At 50.5% G+C, this 15,615-nt stretch overlaps 1 protein-coding gene across 1 annotated transcript in view; it reads left to right on the top strand.

Annotated features, from left to right (window-relative positions):
- ERI3 (ERI1 exoribonuclease family member 3) overlaps positions 1 to 15,216 on the top strand; it is an 81,468-nt gene extending 66,252 nt beyond the window's left edge. Inside the window, exons 4-5 of the mRNA XM_040360956.1 lie at positions 12,740 to 12,799; positions 15,100 to 15,216. Coding sequence (XP_040216890.1) covers positions 12,740 to 12,799; positions 15,100 to 15,195 — 156 coding nt within the window. The 3' untranslated portion in view covers positions 15,196 to 15,216. The remainder of the gene's footprint in view (positions 1 to 12,739; positions 12,800 to 15,099) is intronic.
- The last annotated feature ends 399 nt before the right edge of the window (positions 15,217 to 15,615 follow it).

Raw genomic sequence — 15,615 nt, 5'->3', positions numbered from 1 at the left:
GATCAATGCCCATCTGTAGCCTCAAAATTGCCCATCAATGCAGCTGATCAATGCCCATCTGTAGCCTCAAAATTGCCCATCAATGCAGCTGATCAATGCCCATCCACGAGGGTACTAATAGGCTGGGGATCTGCTGAACGAGGGTACTAATAAGCTGGGGATCTGCTGAGCGAGGGTACTAATGAGCTGGAGATCTGCTGAACGAGGGTACTAATAGGCTGGGGATCTGCTGAACGAGGGTACTAATAAGCTGGAGATCTGCTGAACGAGGGTACTAATAAGCTGGGGATCTGCTGAACTAGGGTACTAATAAGCTGGGGATCTGCTGAGCGAGGGTACTAATGAGCTGGAGATCTGCTGAACGAGGGTACTAATAAGCTGGAGATCTGCTGAACGAGGGTACTAATAAGCTGAGGATCTCCTGAACGAGGGTACTAATAAGCTGGAGATCTGCTGAACGAGGGTACTAATAAGCTGGGGATCTGCTGAACTAGGGTACTAATGAGCTGGAGATCTGCTGAACGAGGGTACTAATAAGCTGGAGATCTGCTGAACGAGGGTACTAATAAGCTGGGGATCTGCTGAACGAGGGTACTAATAAGCTGGAGATCTGCTGAACGAGGGTACTAATAAGCTGGGGATCTGCTGAACGAGGGTACTAATAAGCTGGGGATCTGCTGAACGAGGGTACTAATAAGCTGGGGATCTGCCGAACGAGGGTACTAATGAGTTGGGCTTCTACTGGGTGTAAATGAGCCGTAACCATGCCGTTAAATGTCACTTTAAGAGTGACCAGGCGCCGGACATGCGGCGGTCTATGGGAAGCTTCCCAGCCTGCAATCAGCTGATCGCAGGCTTGGAAGCTGATTTGCCCGTGTTTAGGGCGTGTGCAGGGCGCAAGCTGTGCGCCCGCACACACTCCCACTGTCATTTGATTTGCTAGAATGCATGGGTTTGTCATGGGATTGGCTCGGCAGGGACCGGAGGAGAGGTCAGTGGGCAGTGCCATTAATATTATATCACTTCCGGTGTTCTGGTGATATCTGGAGCGCGTGTGGGGGCATCATAGAGGAGCGGCGCCAACCATTGAAGGTAAGGAACAGACCGGCTCCTTCCCCCACGCCAGCACCAGCAGCACCCCCGCATCCATTGCCTGATAGCCCCGCCACCACCACCGAGCCCCACCGCAGCTGAATACTTCTCTCTGCGGAGTCGGCGCTAGTACTGCCACTGACAAGCAGCAGCAGCGGCCCCCCCTCTCCCCCCCCCCACCCGGAGTTCACTCCGAGTCCCGCCGCCACACTCCGCTCCGAATCAGCAGTGTGCACTCGCAACAGCTTCGGGTCCCCCCCCCCACTTCAATGTGCCGATCAGACGTCTGATCGGCACATTGAGGGGGGGGAACCGGAAGCTGTTGCGAGTGCACACTGCTGATTCGGAGCGGAGTGTGGCGGCGGGACTCGGAGTGAACTCCGGGTGGGGGGGGGAGGGGGGCTGCTGCTTGTCAGTTGTCACTGAACTTAGATGACAGAGCTCGGAGTGAACTGGGGGGGGAGGGGGGCTACTGCTTCTGCTTGTCACTGAACTTACACACTGACAGGACTCGGAGTGAACTAGGGGGGGAGGGGAGGGCTAGTTCACTCCGAGTCCTGTCATTGTGTAAGTCTCCTCTCCTCCCCCCCACTTTCTCTGAAGTTCACACTGCCCGAGCGGAGCTGGCGCTGCTAAGCTAAGCCAGCCAAGCCACAGAATTCAGTTCAAAATGGATTTGATTTGATTTATCGCCCCATTAGGTCATCAGCGGACAGCGGTGCACTGCCTGATCCCCACCCATCCACCTTGGAGCCTGTTATTGTATTTAGACTGCTGGGACTTGTAGTTCTCCATCATCTCCTGGGGCTCAGGTGCATGCAATCCACCATCTATAGGACTACAAGTCCCAGCAGTGAGAAAAACTGAACAAATATGGTGGATTGCATGCACCTGAGCCCCAGGAGATGATGGAGAACTACAAGTCCCAGCAGGTTATAATATAAAGCTCCGAGGTGGATGGATGTCTGGACAGTGACAATTGATGGGCACAGTGGTGACAATTGATGGGCACAGTGGTGACAATTGATGGGCACAGTGGTGACAATTGATGGGCACAGTGGTGACAATTGGTGGCATGGCACAGTGGTGACAATTGATGCAACAGTGGTAACAATTGATGGCATGGCACAGTGGTAACAATTGATGGCATGGCACAGTGGTAACAATTGATGGCATGGCACAGTGGTAACAATTGCTGGCATGGCACAGTGGTGACAATTGATGGCACAGTGGTAACAATTGATGGCATGGCACAGTGGTGACAATTGATGGGCACAGTGGTGACAATTGGTGGCACAGTGGTGACAATTGGTGGCACAGTGGTGACAATTGGTGGCACAGTGGTAACAATTGATGGCATGGCACAGTGGTGACAATTGATGGCACAGTGGTGACAATTGATGGCATGGCAAAGTGGTGACAATTGATGGCATGGCAAAGTGGTGACAATTGATGGCATGGCAAAGTGGTGACAATTGATGGCATAGTGGCTGTGTTTGATGGCATGGCACAGTGGTTGCGTTTTGATGGCACAGTGGTTGCGTTTTGATGGCATGGCACAGTGGCTGCGTTTTGATGGCACAGTGGTTGCGTTTTGATGGCATGGCACAGTGGCTGCGTTTTGATGGCACAGTGGTTGCGTTTTGATGGCATGGCACAGTGGCTGCGTTTTGATGGCATGGCACATTGGTGATAATTGATGGGCCCAGTGAGGCTGCAATTGTTTTATTTTTTTCGTTTGCGCCCCCCCAAACAATTTGAGCACCAGCCGCCACTGGCCGTAACTGTAGCCTGTTGCAGCCGGTCTGGTTTAGGTTTTTGTTCTCTGCCCCCCCACCACTCTACAAGGAACTGTAGATCCATGTGGGGGGGTTGGGGGCTTGTAGGCAACATATGAACTCTTCCAGCTGGATCACCTGTCCTATTAGGTGTTCATTTGTAGAAACTCTCCTAAGCCTCGAACTGCAAGTTCTCCTGAGCTGGAAAGGTTAACGCCAATTACGCCGCGTTTCTGAGTCGGCTTTTGAGGCCATGAAGTCAGCTGTGCGGGCGGCATTGACACCTTTCTCCTCCTCCCCCACCTTCTTCTGCATTACGTCTGCTCTACTCATTAATGTAAACCACGACAGTGTAACCCGCGGGTCGGTGACCTTGTGGATTCCATGTCACAGCTGCTCTGCTACCTGTCCAAACCGGGAACTTCCTTGGTTCGGAGCCAGGAGACACGTTTGCGGTGTCAGTTACACCCCATAACTCCCGCCTCGTAAAATAAAGTTCTACCTAAAAAGAGGCACTCCAGTTCTTGTAACGTGTGTGTGTTTTATGGAATAAACCGTTTCTCCAAACACCTTAATAAGTGTTTTCCAGAGAAGCCGCCTTGTTCCTCCTCGCGCCTTGTTCCTCCTCGCGCCTTGTTCCTCCTCGCGCCTCGTCTTCTTAAGCCGCCATGTTCCTCCTCGCGCCTCGTCTTCTCAAGCCGCCTTGTTCCTCCTCGCGCCTCGTCTTCTTAAGCCGCCTTGTTCCTCCTCGCGCCTCGTCTTCTCGCCACAGAGCGGTGGACAGAAGTAGAGATCTCTTTGGTACGATTTAGCCTCAAGTTTCTTTCTTTGCCTGTTGGTGGCCTTTCATGGACCAGGTTGTCCTCCACCATCGCCAAGCCGTAATCCCTGGTGGCCTGCAGGAGACCCCGGGAAAAGAGGAAACGTTGCCTATTTCTCCATGGTGTCACAAGCCGGTAGATGATACCTCTTCACGGTAGTCTGGTAAAGGGGGTGTCTAGAAATTAGGAGCTGCAAAATACTTATTTTATTTATTTATTACAGGCGCTTACTGTTGGGTCGCACTGATTACTGAAGCTAGTGTCGGTATGGATACCTGGACTCGGGAAAATGCTCTGATGCTTAATCCGATAACTGGACAGTCAGGGGTGATTGGTACGGCGGTGTGGGGGGAGTTACCCTGCATAGATTTCAATAAAGCCGATCACAGCCGCTTCTCCCGCCCCCCCCCCCCGGCTTTCAGCTGCTTTATTGAAATCTATACAGGGAAATCGGTGATTGTACCCCCCCCCCCCCAATCCCCCCACATCCTCCTCCGTCCCCCTCCATGCTCCGATCCCTATCCATGCTCCGGTCCCCCCCATCCTCCTCCGTGCTCCTCCGATCCACCCTTCATGCTCCAGTCCCCCTCCGTGCTCCTCTGTCCCCCTCCATGCTCCAGTCTGTCTCCGTGCTCCTCAGTTCTCCTCCGTGCTCCTCCGTCCCCCTCCATGATCCAGTCTGTCTCCGTGCTCCTCATTTTTCCTCTTTGCTCCTCTGTCCCCCTCTATGCTTCGGTTCCCCCTCTGTGCTTCTTGCTCCCTCTCCGTGCTCCTCGGTTCCCCTCCATGCTCCTCGGTCCCCCTCCATGCTCCTTGGTCCACCTGCATGCTCCGGTCCCCCTCCGTGCTTTTCGTTCCCCCTCCATGCTCCTCCGTCCCCCACCGTGCTCCTCCGTGCTCCTCCATGCTCCGTCCCCCTCTATGCTCCGGTTCCCCTACATGCTCCTCTGTCCCTCTCCATGCTCCTCTGTCCCTCTCCATGCTTCTTGGTCCCTCTTCGTGCTCCTCGGTCCTTCTCCATGCTTCTTGGTCCCTCTCCGTGCTCCTTGGTTCCCCTCTGTGCTCCTCGGTCCCCCTTCGTGCTCCTCAGTCCCCCTCTATGCTCCAGTCCCCCTCCGTGCTTCTTGGTCCCTCTCCGTGCTTCTTGGTCCCTCTCTGTGCTTCTTGGTCCCTCTCTGTGCTTCTTGGTCCCTCTCCATGCTCCTTGGTCCCTCTCTGTGCTCCTCGGTTCCCCCTCTGTGCTCCTCGGTCCCTCTCCATGCTCCATGGTTCACCTCCATACTCCGGTCCCCCTCCGTGCTCCTCTGTCCCCCTCCGTGCTCCTCATTCCCCCACCGTGTTCAAGTTCCCCTCTGTGCTCCTCAGTCCCTCTCCATGTTCCTCTGTCCCTCTGTGTTCCTCTGTCCCTCTCTGTGTTCCTCTGTCCCTCTCTGTGTTCCTCTGTCCCTCTCTGTGTTCCTCTGTCCCTCTCCGTGCTTCTCTGTCCCTCTCCGTGCTTCTCTGTCCCTCTCCGTGCTTCTCTGTCCCTCTCCGTGCTCCTTGGTCCCTCTTCATGCTCCTTGGTCTCCTACCGTGCTTCTTGGTCTCCTACCGTGCTTCTTGATCTCCTTCCGTGCTCCTTGGTCTCCTTCCGTGCTCCTTGGTCTCCTACCATGCTTCTTGATCTCCTTCCGTGCTCCTTGGTCTCCTTCCGTGCTCCTTGGTCTCCTACCGTGCTTCTTGGTCTCCTTCCGTGCTCCTTGGTCTCCTTCCGTGCTCCTTGGTCTCCTTCCGTGCTCCTTGGTCTCCTTCCGTGCTCCTTGGTCTCCTTCCGTGCTCCTTGGTCTCCTACCCTGCTTCTTGGTCTCCTTCCGTGCTCCTTGGTCTCCTTCCGTGCTCCTTGGTCTCCTTCCATGCTCCTCGGCCTCCTTCCCTGCTTCTAGCTCCCCCTTTGTGCTCCTCGGTCCCCCTCTGTGCTCCTCAGTCCCTGTCCGTGCCTCTCGGTCCCCCTCTGTCCTCAATCTGTCATGAGAAACCCATGCAGGCACAGGGAGAACATGCAAACTCCAGGCAGGTGGTGCCATGGTTGGGATTGAAAGCGGCGACCTGGATGCCGATAGGTGGAAGTGCTAACCACTTAGCTACTGTGCTGCCCCTAAAATACAAAATCGTTAAATTATTCTTTACGTTGGCTGTTCGAAACCTGATTTTTTTTTTTGCTGGTGTTCCATTTCAATGTCGTGAATTCCAATTCAGGTGTCATATCTTCTTTCAGATTGGCCCGGTGGTGACACGTCCTAGCATTGCCCGTGACGGGGGCTCTGCCGGGGTAAATTTGTAGCTGCCAGCTGGTGCTTTCCGGAGTGAGCCGCATTCTTCATCCTCTATCAGAGATTTTCCATGACAAATAGTTTGTGTGATTGAGAATTGATTTGTTTCTGTCATTCAAAAAGGAAGATTTCCCGTCATAGCACAGCGGCGGTCTGTTTGTTAATCGCAATAGATCCAGGACCTGCGACCCCAGCGCACGTCTTCCATTCTCTAATAACAGAACCATGAATATTCCCCTTAGCTAATGATCTACAGTACTGGTTGGATGTGTTAGTGGTGGGATCTGCAGGCCACAGCTTCACAGAACGTCCCATCAGGCAGTGAAGGAAAATGCTTCATATTCTTCCAGTAGTGACTGGAAAGTTTAGGGCACCCCGTTGGTGTCATTGGAAGGAATTGTACCCCATCATTGGGAGAAATTGTGCCCAATTGTTGGTGTCTTTGGGAGAAATTGTGCCCAATTGTTGGTGTCTTTGGGAGGAATTGTGCCCAATTGTTGGTGTCATTGGAAAAAATTGTTCCCCATCATTGGGAGAAATTGTTCCCCATCATTGGTGTCTTTGGGAGGAATTGTGCCCAATTGTTGGCGTCTTTGAGAGGAATTTTGCCCAATTGTTGGTGTCATTGGAAGAAATTTTACCCCATCATTGGAAGAAATTGTACCCCATCATTGGGAGAAATTGTTCCCCATCATTGGAAGAAATAGTTCCCCATCATTGGGAGAAATTGTTCCCCATCATTGGGAGAAATTGTTCCCCATCATTGGGAGAAATTGTTCCCAATCATTGGTGTCTTTGGGAGGAATTGTGCCCAATTGTTTTTTGTCTTTGAGAGGAATTGTGCCCCATCATTGGCGTCTTTGGGAGGAATTGTGCCCAATTGATGGTGTCATTGGAAGAAATTGTACCCCATCATTGGGAGAAATTGTTCCCCATCATTGGTGTCTTTGAGAGGAATTGTGCCCAATTGTTGGTGTCTTTGAGAGGAATTGCGCCCAATTGTTGGTGTCTTTGGGAGGAATTGTGCCCCATCATTGGTGTCTTTGAGAGGAATTGCGCCCAATTGTTGGTGTCTTTGGGAGGAATTGTGCCCCATCATTGGGAGAAATTGTTCCCCATCATTGGTGTCTTTGAGAGGAATTGCGCCCAATTGTTGGTGTCTTTGGGAGGAATTGTGCCCCATCATTGGGAGAAATTGTTCCCCATCATTGGTGTCTATGAGAGGAATTGTGCCCATTTATTGTTGTCAGTGAGGGGAATTTATGCCCCATTGTTGGTGTCATTGGGAGAAATTGTGCCCCATCATTGGGAGAAATTGTGCCCCATCATTGGCGTCTTCGAGAGAAATTGTGCCCAATTGTTGGTGTCATTGAGAATAATATGCCCATTCATTGGTATCAGTGGGGGGGGGGGGATTTGTGCCCCTTTATTGTTGTCATTGGGAGAAATTGTGCCCCGTCATTGGGAGAAATTGTGCCCCATCATTGGCGTCTTTGAGAGGAATTGTGCCCATTCACTGGTGTCAGTGGGGGGGAATTATGCCCCATTTTTTGGTATCAGTGGATGACATGGTACCTCAAGGGCCTGATAAAAACAAGCAAAGGGCTGCAGTTTGGAGACCACTGGTCTGGAGCACCTCAGATCATAGAGTGTAGGGGAAAGTCGTAGGCCAGTCTCACAGCATGGCGGATCGGATGGGTAACCCCCCCCCCCCCCCCCAGACTTTAACAGACAATTAACCCTTTCGGTGTAGGCTCAGCCCCACTGCAGAGGGAAAATGTCGACGTTTCTCTGAGTTGGGCCTTAAAGGTGCCAGTTGTCTATATCCTCCACCCTCATTGGACAAGTCGCTGTGTGAAGAGAAGGATCGAACTTTTCACCCAACATTTTATATACTGACTTATGAAGGTTATTGACGACCTGTTTATATAAGCAGATCTATATATATTATTATAGGTTTATTGGCTCGGCTTGTTTAGGTAGCAAACAGTTTAAAAAAAACAGCGTTGTGCCGCTGAAGACGTCCGCGAGACGCGCAGATGTTTGACCATAATTTTGTTTTTATTGAAGACCTGAAATCTGTCCATAAAACGGCGCGATAAAACTTTGCCTGGCGCAGGTGACCGTTTTCAGATATCGGCGCGGACTAAAAAAAAACAACTTCCCATCCACGGTTGGCGTAACCCGGCGTTCCCACGCCCCGGATCTGCGCTGATTTTTTTACAGCGGCAAAACCTGCTTTCCTTTATGTTCCACATTTAATGACTTAATGAACTGCAAAAGAAAATCCTGGAGCGTCCTCTCTCTTGTTTTAATTAACATTTCTCCCTGAAAGGTATTTATTACCATTCCTCGTTAGTCATTAGCAGAAAATAAGTTTGCCCTTAAGTCTGAGTTGTGGAATTCATTCCAATTAATTAAACCTGCATTGTGAGTTAATAAACGGGACTGCGAGGTGGGTGACGGGGGCGGGGAACGGCGCTGCTGGAGAACCAACGAACTTGGTGTGTTTTGCTGAGATGGGCAGGAGATTAATCTTCGACGCGGACTGTAGGGGTCTTCCACCCTGGGCGAGGACGAAGCCCTGCGTCTGGAGCGACCAATCAGAGGGGGGGGGCTGTATTTGTCTGGCCAGAAGTTGGCTGGTGCAAGGAGCTCCTGATGGGCCGCCTTTGGGTTTGGGACCCAACTGAAGTTTCACTGGCCCTCCGTCATGTCACATTGCTTTTCTTGCGCTTTTGGATGGGGCGGCCATTTGGCTTGCTCAGACCAATTTTTACTGTAGGGGTCTTCCACCCTGGCCGAGGACGGAGCCCTGCGTCTGGAGCGACCAATCAGATGGGGGGGGGGGGCTGTATTTGTCTGGCCAGAAGTTGGCTGGTGCAAGGAGCTCCTGATGATGGGCCACCTTTGGGTTTGGGACCCAACTGAGGTTTCACTGGCCCTCCGTCACGTCACATTGCTTTTCTTGCGCTTTTGGGTGGGGGGGGGGGGCATTTGGCTTGCTTAGACCAATTTTTACTGTAGGGGTCTTCCACCCTGGCCGAGGACGGAGCCCTGCGTCTGGAGCGACCAATTAGATGGGGGGGCTGTATTTGTCTGGCCAGAAGTTTGTTGGTGCAAGGAGCTCCTGATGATGGGCCACCTATGGGTTTGGGACCCAACGGAGGTTTCACTGGCCCTCCGTCATGTCACATTGCTTTTTTTTGCGCTTTTGGGGCGGGGACATTTGGCTAACTCAGGCCGAAAGGACTGCCTAGTGCACAGGTGTCAAACACAAGGCCCGCGGGCCGAAATTTCCAGGCCATTTAATGTGGCCCTCGCACCTCTCCTGCCCTCCTCTGGTCCTATTCTAGACCCTGTACTTTCTGCTTTCAAGCAATGCATCCAGCTTCTTCCCAGCAGCAGCATAAGCAAAGGGGGGTGCACTGTGATGTAAGGGAGAGCGGGGGACTCAACTTCTGATGGTGGGGAGGCTCTTGACATCCAATGTAAGGGGAGGGGATGCTCTGGACATCTAATCTTACAGATACAACCGGCCCTTTTGAGGGCAATCATAAGGCTAATGCGGCCCACCATGAAATTGAATTCGACGCCCATGGCCTAGTGTATTGCAAACGGCAACCCTACGCGTTTCAATTTGTTCTCTGCAAATCTTCAAGAGTTAATATCTCAAATGTGTCCCCACTAAACATAAGCCGGAGACCTTAAAATAGATACCATCTCCTCAGACCTCTAGACCCCAGATGGGGCAACAGGGACAGTGAATGCGCACACAAGAGACCACAGGGATGTCCACGACCCGTGCAAGAGGCAGCCACCCAGGTCAAAAACATAAAACTTTATTATCCAGCATCAGAATGGCAACACATGTATGAGCTATCATAGACACTCCAGGTGTGTAGAGTATAGGGTTGTCCCGATACCACTTTTTTAAGACCGAGTACAAGTACCGATACTTTTTTTCAAGTACTCGCCGATACCGATTACCGATACTTTTTTTTTATCTCATGTGACAGCGGCACATGTGTCAGTAGTTTTTTTTTTTATCTTTAACAATTTGTTTTTAATTTTTTACAATTTTTTTTAATTTATAATGCTTTCTTTTTTTTTAAGGAGGGTGGGGGGGGGGTGAACCGTGTCAGTGTGTTTTTTATTTTTTATTTTCTACAATAATTTTTTTTTATTCTTTTTTTATTATTTATTTTTTCAGCCCTGTTAGGGGGGCTTTGGTGAGATATCAGGGGTCTTAACAGACCTCTGACATCTCCCCTTTGAGACAGGGAAAGGGACTAGGGACACATGTTCCCCAGTCCCTTTCTCAGCAGCATCAGCTGCGCTGAAAATGAATGGAGAGAAGACAGCGGCTTCTCTTCATTCATAAACTGAAACATTGTAATCACAGTTTACAATGTTTCAGTTATGTGAATAGACAAGAGTGATCACCGTCTCTGTCTATTCGGAGCAGTAAGGAGCCGGATTTACCAGCTCCTACCCCGCTCTCCATCCTGACAGTTCCAGGGGGTGGAGAAGGAGCATGGAAGGGGAGAGATACACGGCGGGATACACGGCGGGATACACGGAGGGAGAGAGAAACACGGGGGGACACAGAGGGAGCGAGAAACACAGCGGGGGACACGAAGGGAGAGAGAAACACAGGGGGGGGACACGGAGGGAGAGAGAAACACGGGGGGGACACGGAGGGAGAGAGAGAAACATGGCGGGGGACACGGAGGGAGAGAGAAACACGGGGGGGGCACGGAGGGAGAGAGAAACACGGGGGGGACACAGAGGGAGAGAGAAACACGGCGGGGGACACGAAGGGAGAGAGAAACACGGGGGGGGACACGGAGGGAGAGAGAAACACGGGGGACACGGAGGGAGAGAGAAACACGGGGGACACGAAGGGAGAGAGAAACACGGGGGGGGACACTGAGGGAGAGAGAGAAACACGGCGGGGGACACGAAGGGAGAGAGAAACACAGGGGGGGGGGGGACGAAGGGAGAGAGAAACACGGGGGGGGGACACGGAGGGAGAGAGAAACACGGGGGGACACGGAGGGAGAGAGAAACACGGGGGGGACACGAAGGGAGAGAGGATCACGGGGGGGGACTTGGAGGGAGAGAAAAACGCGGCTGGATACATGGCAGGATACACGGTGGGATACACAGAGGGAGAGAGAAACATGGGGGGACACGGAGAGAGAGAGAAACACGGGGGACACGGAGGGAGAGAGAAACACGGGGGGATACGAAGGGATACACGGAGGGAGGGAGAGAGAAACACGGCGGGATACACGGCGGGATACACGGAGGGAGAGAGAAACACGGGGGGACACGGAGGGAGAGAGAAACACGGGGTGACACGGAGGGAGAGAGATACACGGCGGGGGACACGGAGGGATACATGAAGGGAGGGAGACTGCAGCAAAATGGAGGAGGACAAGGGACAGTCAGCAGTGATCGTGTGTGGGGGAGTTGCAAGCACCGATCACCGCTGATTTTAAAGCAGCTGAAAGCCGCGGGGGGAGGGGTGTAGAGAGAAGCGGAGAAATTACTCTTATATCTATACAGCGGTGATCGGTGCTTGTAACTTCCCCACACACTGATCACCGCCGACAGTACAAGTATCGGGTGAAGCATCGGGAGCATTTGCCCGAATACAAGTACTCTGGCAAATGCTCGGTATCGGTCCTGATACTGATACTAGTATCGGTATCGGGACAACCCTAGTAGAGTACTTGCTCCCTCCCGGCACGTTGCGTTTTCTCCCATTGGTTCATATGTCCGTATTCCCAATAGGTCTATTATTTGAAGTAGTGTTACTTTGAGCTCTAGACAGGCAGCTCCCGGTTACTGGAGGTTCTTCAAGAACACTTTGGATTGGAATATGGAAACGCGTGGAAGGAGCCCCTCCCCCAAAATACGAGTTCTCATATCCCGTGAATGCCACTAAATTAATCCTGAATGTTCCATATGTGAAGTTACCATGTTTCCACATGCAGGACACGCCCCCATCATCATCATCATGTGATTATCCAATGAATTTGGAGGGGTCAGGAGTTGGTGTTGTTATCCAAAGCACTTCCAGAGTCATGAAATTCCCACTTCATCAGGGTTTTGGTGTTTATCCAGTGTGTTTTGGGGGTCAGGAGATACCCTTTCGTCAGGGGTATTGGTGTTAACCAATGCGTTTCTGGGGTCAGGAGAGGCCTATATATCAGGAGTATTGGTGTTATCCAATGTTTATGTTTTTCGGGAGTCAGGAGAGGCCCCTTCATCAGGGGTATTGTTGTTATCCAATGCGTATTGAGGATCAGGAGAGGCCTGTTCATTTGGGAGATTAGTGTTATCCAGTGTGTTTCGGGGGCTAAGAGAGGCCCCTTCATCAGGGGTATTGTTGTTATCCAGTGTGTTTTGGGGGTCAGGAGAGGCCCCTTCATCAAGGATATTGGTTTTGTTATCCAGCGTGTTTTGGGGGTCAGGAGAGGCCCCTTCATCAGGGATTTTGTGTTGTTATCCAGCGTGTTTCAGGAGAGGCCCCTTCATCAGGAGTTTTTTGGTGTGAATGTCCCTCATTGGCTGGTTTTGACAGCCACCTCCCTCACGGGTAACGGCAGCTTCTTCCATAGCAGTTTTGTGTCGTTTCATAAAATAAGACGTAACGTTTTTGCGCATGAAATGTGCCCCACGCCGTGTCTTTGGATTGTTTCTAATTCTGGTCCCTTTGTGTTTGCAGCTCACAGGAATCATCCAGGAGATGGTGGATGGGCAGCCGAATCTCAGCCAGGTTCTGGAGGTGAGTGTTGAGACCGGAGACACTTTCATTGTTACTCTCGCTGTGTCCTCCCGCGGGGGACGGATCAGCCGTGTACAGGTCCTTCAGAGATAGGTTACATTTCCCTGGTACCTCCCATGCAGAGCCGTCTTTAAAGGAGAAGTACAGCCAAAGCTCACTTCTTCTGCGGATCACTGGAGTGTACTTAGTTCTGCACTCCTGTGACCCGTTTTCAGCAGACAGCGGGGCTGACGTTGGCTATCGGCTGACGTTACTGAGCCGGTCCAGGCTCGGGGGCAAGATTGCGACATCATTGTCGGGATCCGCCCACGTGCCTGGGCCAGCACCTGGCTCAGCCTCTCAGTGAGCTGCTCCCGCCCCCCTCCACAGCCCAGTGAGCTGGAGGAGAGAGCCGGTGAGTGACAGTCACTAGCTCTCTTCTTAGGGAACCGAGCGATCGGCGGTGTTAGATCGCTCATTTCTCGGACTTAGAGCCGGCAGGGGACAGATGCAGCCTCGGAGTGAAGCCGCATCCACCTGGGTAAGTAAAAAAAATTCCCATGCATCTCTTTTAATGTTATTTGGACCCTGGGCATCTTCCTGTCCCCAAACAGCCCCCCCCCCTCCTGAAAAAAATTAAATAAAAATCCCATGCATCTCTTTTAATATTATTTGGACCCTTTGCCTCTTCCTGCCCCCAAACAAAATAATAAAAAATTAATAAAAAATATATAAAATAATATAAAAATGAATAAAAAAAATAAAAAAAATCCCATGCATCTCTTTTAATATTATTTGGACCCCGGGCATCTTCCTGCCCCCAAACAGCCCCCCCTCCTAAATACATTTTTTTATAAAAATCCCATGCATCTCTTTTAATTAAATTTTATTTGGACCCTGGGCATCGTGCTGCCCCCAAACAGCCCCCCCTCCTGAATAAAAAAATAAATAAATCCCATGCATCTCTTTTAATGTTATTTGGACCCTGGGCATCTTCCTGCCCCCAAACAAAATAATGAAAAATTTATAAAAAAAATATAAAAATAATATAAAAATGAATAAATAAAATAAAATAAATCCCATGCATCTCTTTTAATATTATTTGGACCCCGGGCATTTTCCTGCCCCCAAACAAAATAATAAAAAATTAATAAAAAAATATATAAAATAATATAAAAATGAATAAATAAAATAAAATAAATCCCATGCATCTCTTTTAATATTATTTGGACCATGTGCATCTTCCTGCCCCAAACAAAATAATAAAAAATGAATAAAAAATATATAAAATAATATAAGAATGAATAAATAAAATAAAATAAATCCCATGCATCTCTTTTAATTTAATTTTATTTGGACCCTGGGCACCTTCCTGCCCCCAAACAGCCCCCCCCTCCTGAATAAAAAATAAATCCCATGCATCTCTTTTAATGTTATTTGGACCCTGTGCATCTTCCTGCCCCCAAACAAAATAATAAATGAATAAAAAATATATAAAAATTAATAAAAAAAATAAAATAAATCCCATGCATCTCTTTTAATATTATTTGGACCCCGGGCATCTTCCTGCCCCCAAACAGCCCCCCCCCGAATATACTTTACTATTCGCGGGCAGCGCTGGCTCAAGGGACAGCTGCTTTGGGCACCCACAACAATGAGCTTCCCCCTTTGCCCTGCATTAAAGGCGGCCCTGCTCCCACGTGTTGGGAAGAACTCTATCTGACTTGACACGGGGGGGGGGGGGGGTGGCGTTGTTTTTGGGTGGAGTAAATTATTGGAGAGAAGATGGTGGGGGAGGGGTGGGAGGTCACATGACTTTGTCCACCTCTTGCGGCTCCATACCTTCCATCTGCTGCAGATTGGCAGTGTGGGGGTGTTATAATTTAATATAAGGGTTTCTATTCTTTATTACTTGTAATAAAGGAAACTGATCCCCCCCCCCCCCAAACGGTGGTCTATAGAAGGAGAGCCGGCGTCTCACCGCAGACTAACCTTGATAAACCGCGGTTATGTAGGAATGATGTGCGGACGCGGATGATCAATGCCCGCCGGTCAGTCCTCGATAATATCACAGTAAGTTATGATAAGAGGCTGTGTTGTGCCCGCAGGATTTCCAGGAGTCCTGTGACCTTCCTCGCTGTGCCCCCCCTCAGTAAACACCAAATCTTGTTAATAATGGAGAGACTATAGGACGGGTCAGAGATAAGATCACAATTTTCTGCCTCCTCTGATTACATGTCCTTATCTGTGTGCCGAGCGCGCGAGCGAGCGTCTCCTCCAAAGCCAAAATCTGCACGTGACGTTTCCTTTGTGTCTTCCAGAGAGTCGATGAATGGATGGCCAAGGAGGGCCTCCTAGACCCCAGCGTCAAGTCCATCTTCGTCACCTGCGGGGACTGGGACCTGAAACTTATGTGAGTAGAAAGTGGTGTCCCCCTCCCCCCACACAACACTCAGCCTGTCACATCTGTACCAGAGGAGCTTACACTCTAATGTCCCCTCCCCCCCACATCAGTCTCTGTACAGAGGAGCTTACACTCTAATGTCCCCCCCCCCCCCACATCAGTCTCTGTACAGAGGAGCTTACACTCTAATGTCCCCTCCCCCCCACATCAGTCTCTGTACAGAGGAGCTTACACTCTTTATAGGTCACATGACATTATTGAAGTTCTTAGTAGGACTGTATGTAGCACTTTGTCTTATCGCTGTATTGTTTATTATTCTGGATTTTCTTCTTCTGGATTGATATTTATCTGTAAAGTGTCGATTGTCTTCAACTATATATATTGTACTATATACATTGGATATAGATGATGGGTAGGACATTGATCCCGGGCA

This window comes from Rana temporaria, chromosome 7 (assembly GCF_905171775.1).
Source record: "Rana temporaria chromosome 7, aRanTem1.1, whole genome shotgun sequence".
In the NCBI taxonomy this organism is placed as follows: Eukaryota; Metazoa; Chordata; class Amphibia; order Anura; family Ranidae; genus Rana; species Rana temporaria.
Note: the sequence above shows the minus strand (reverse complement) of the source record. Positions and strands in the feature narration are given on the sequence as shown.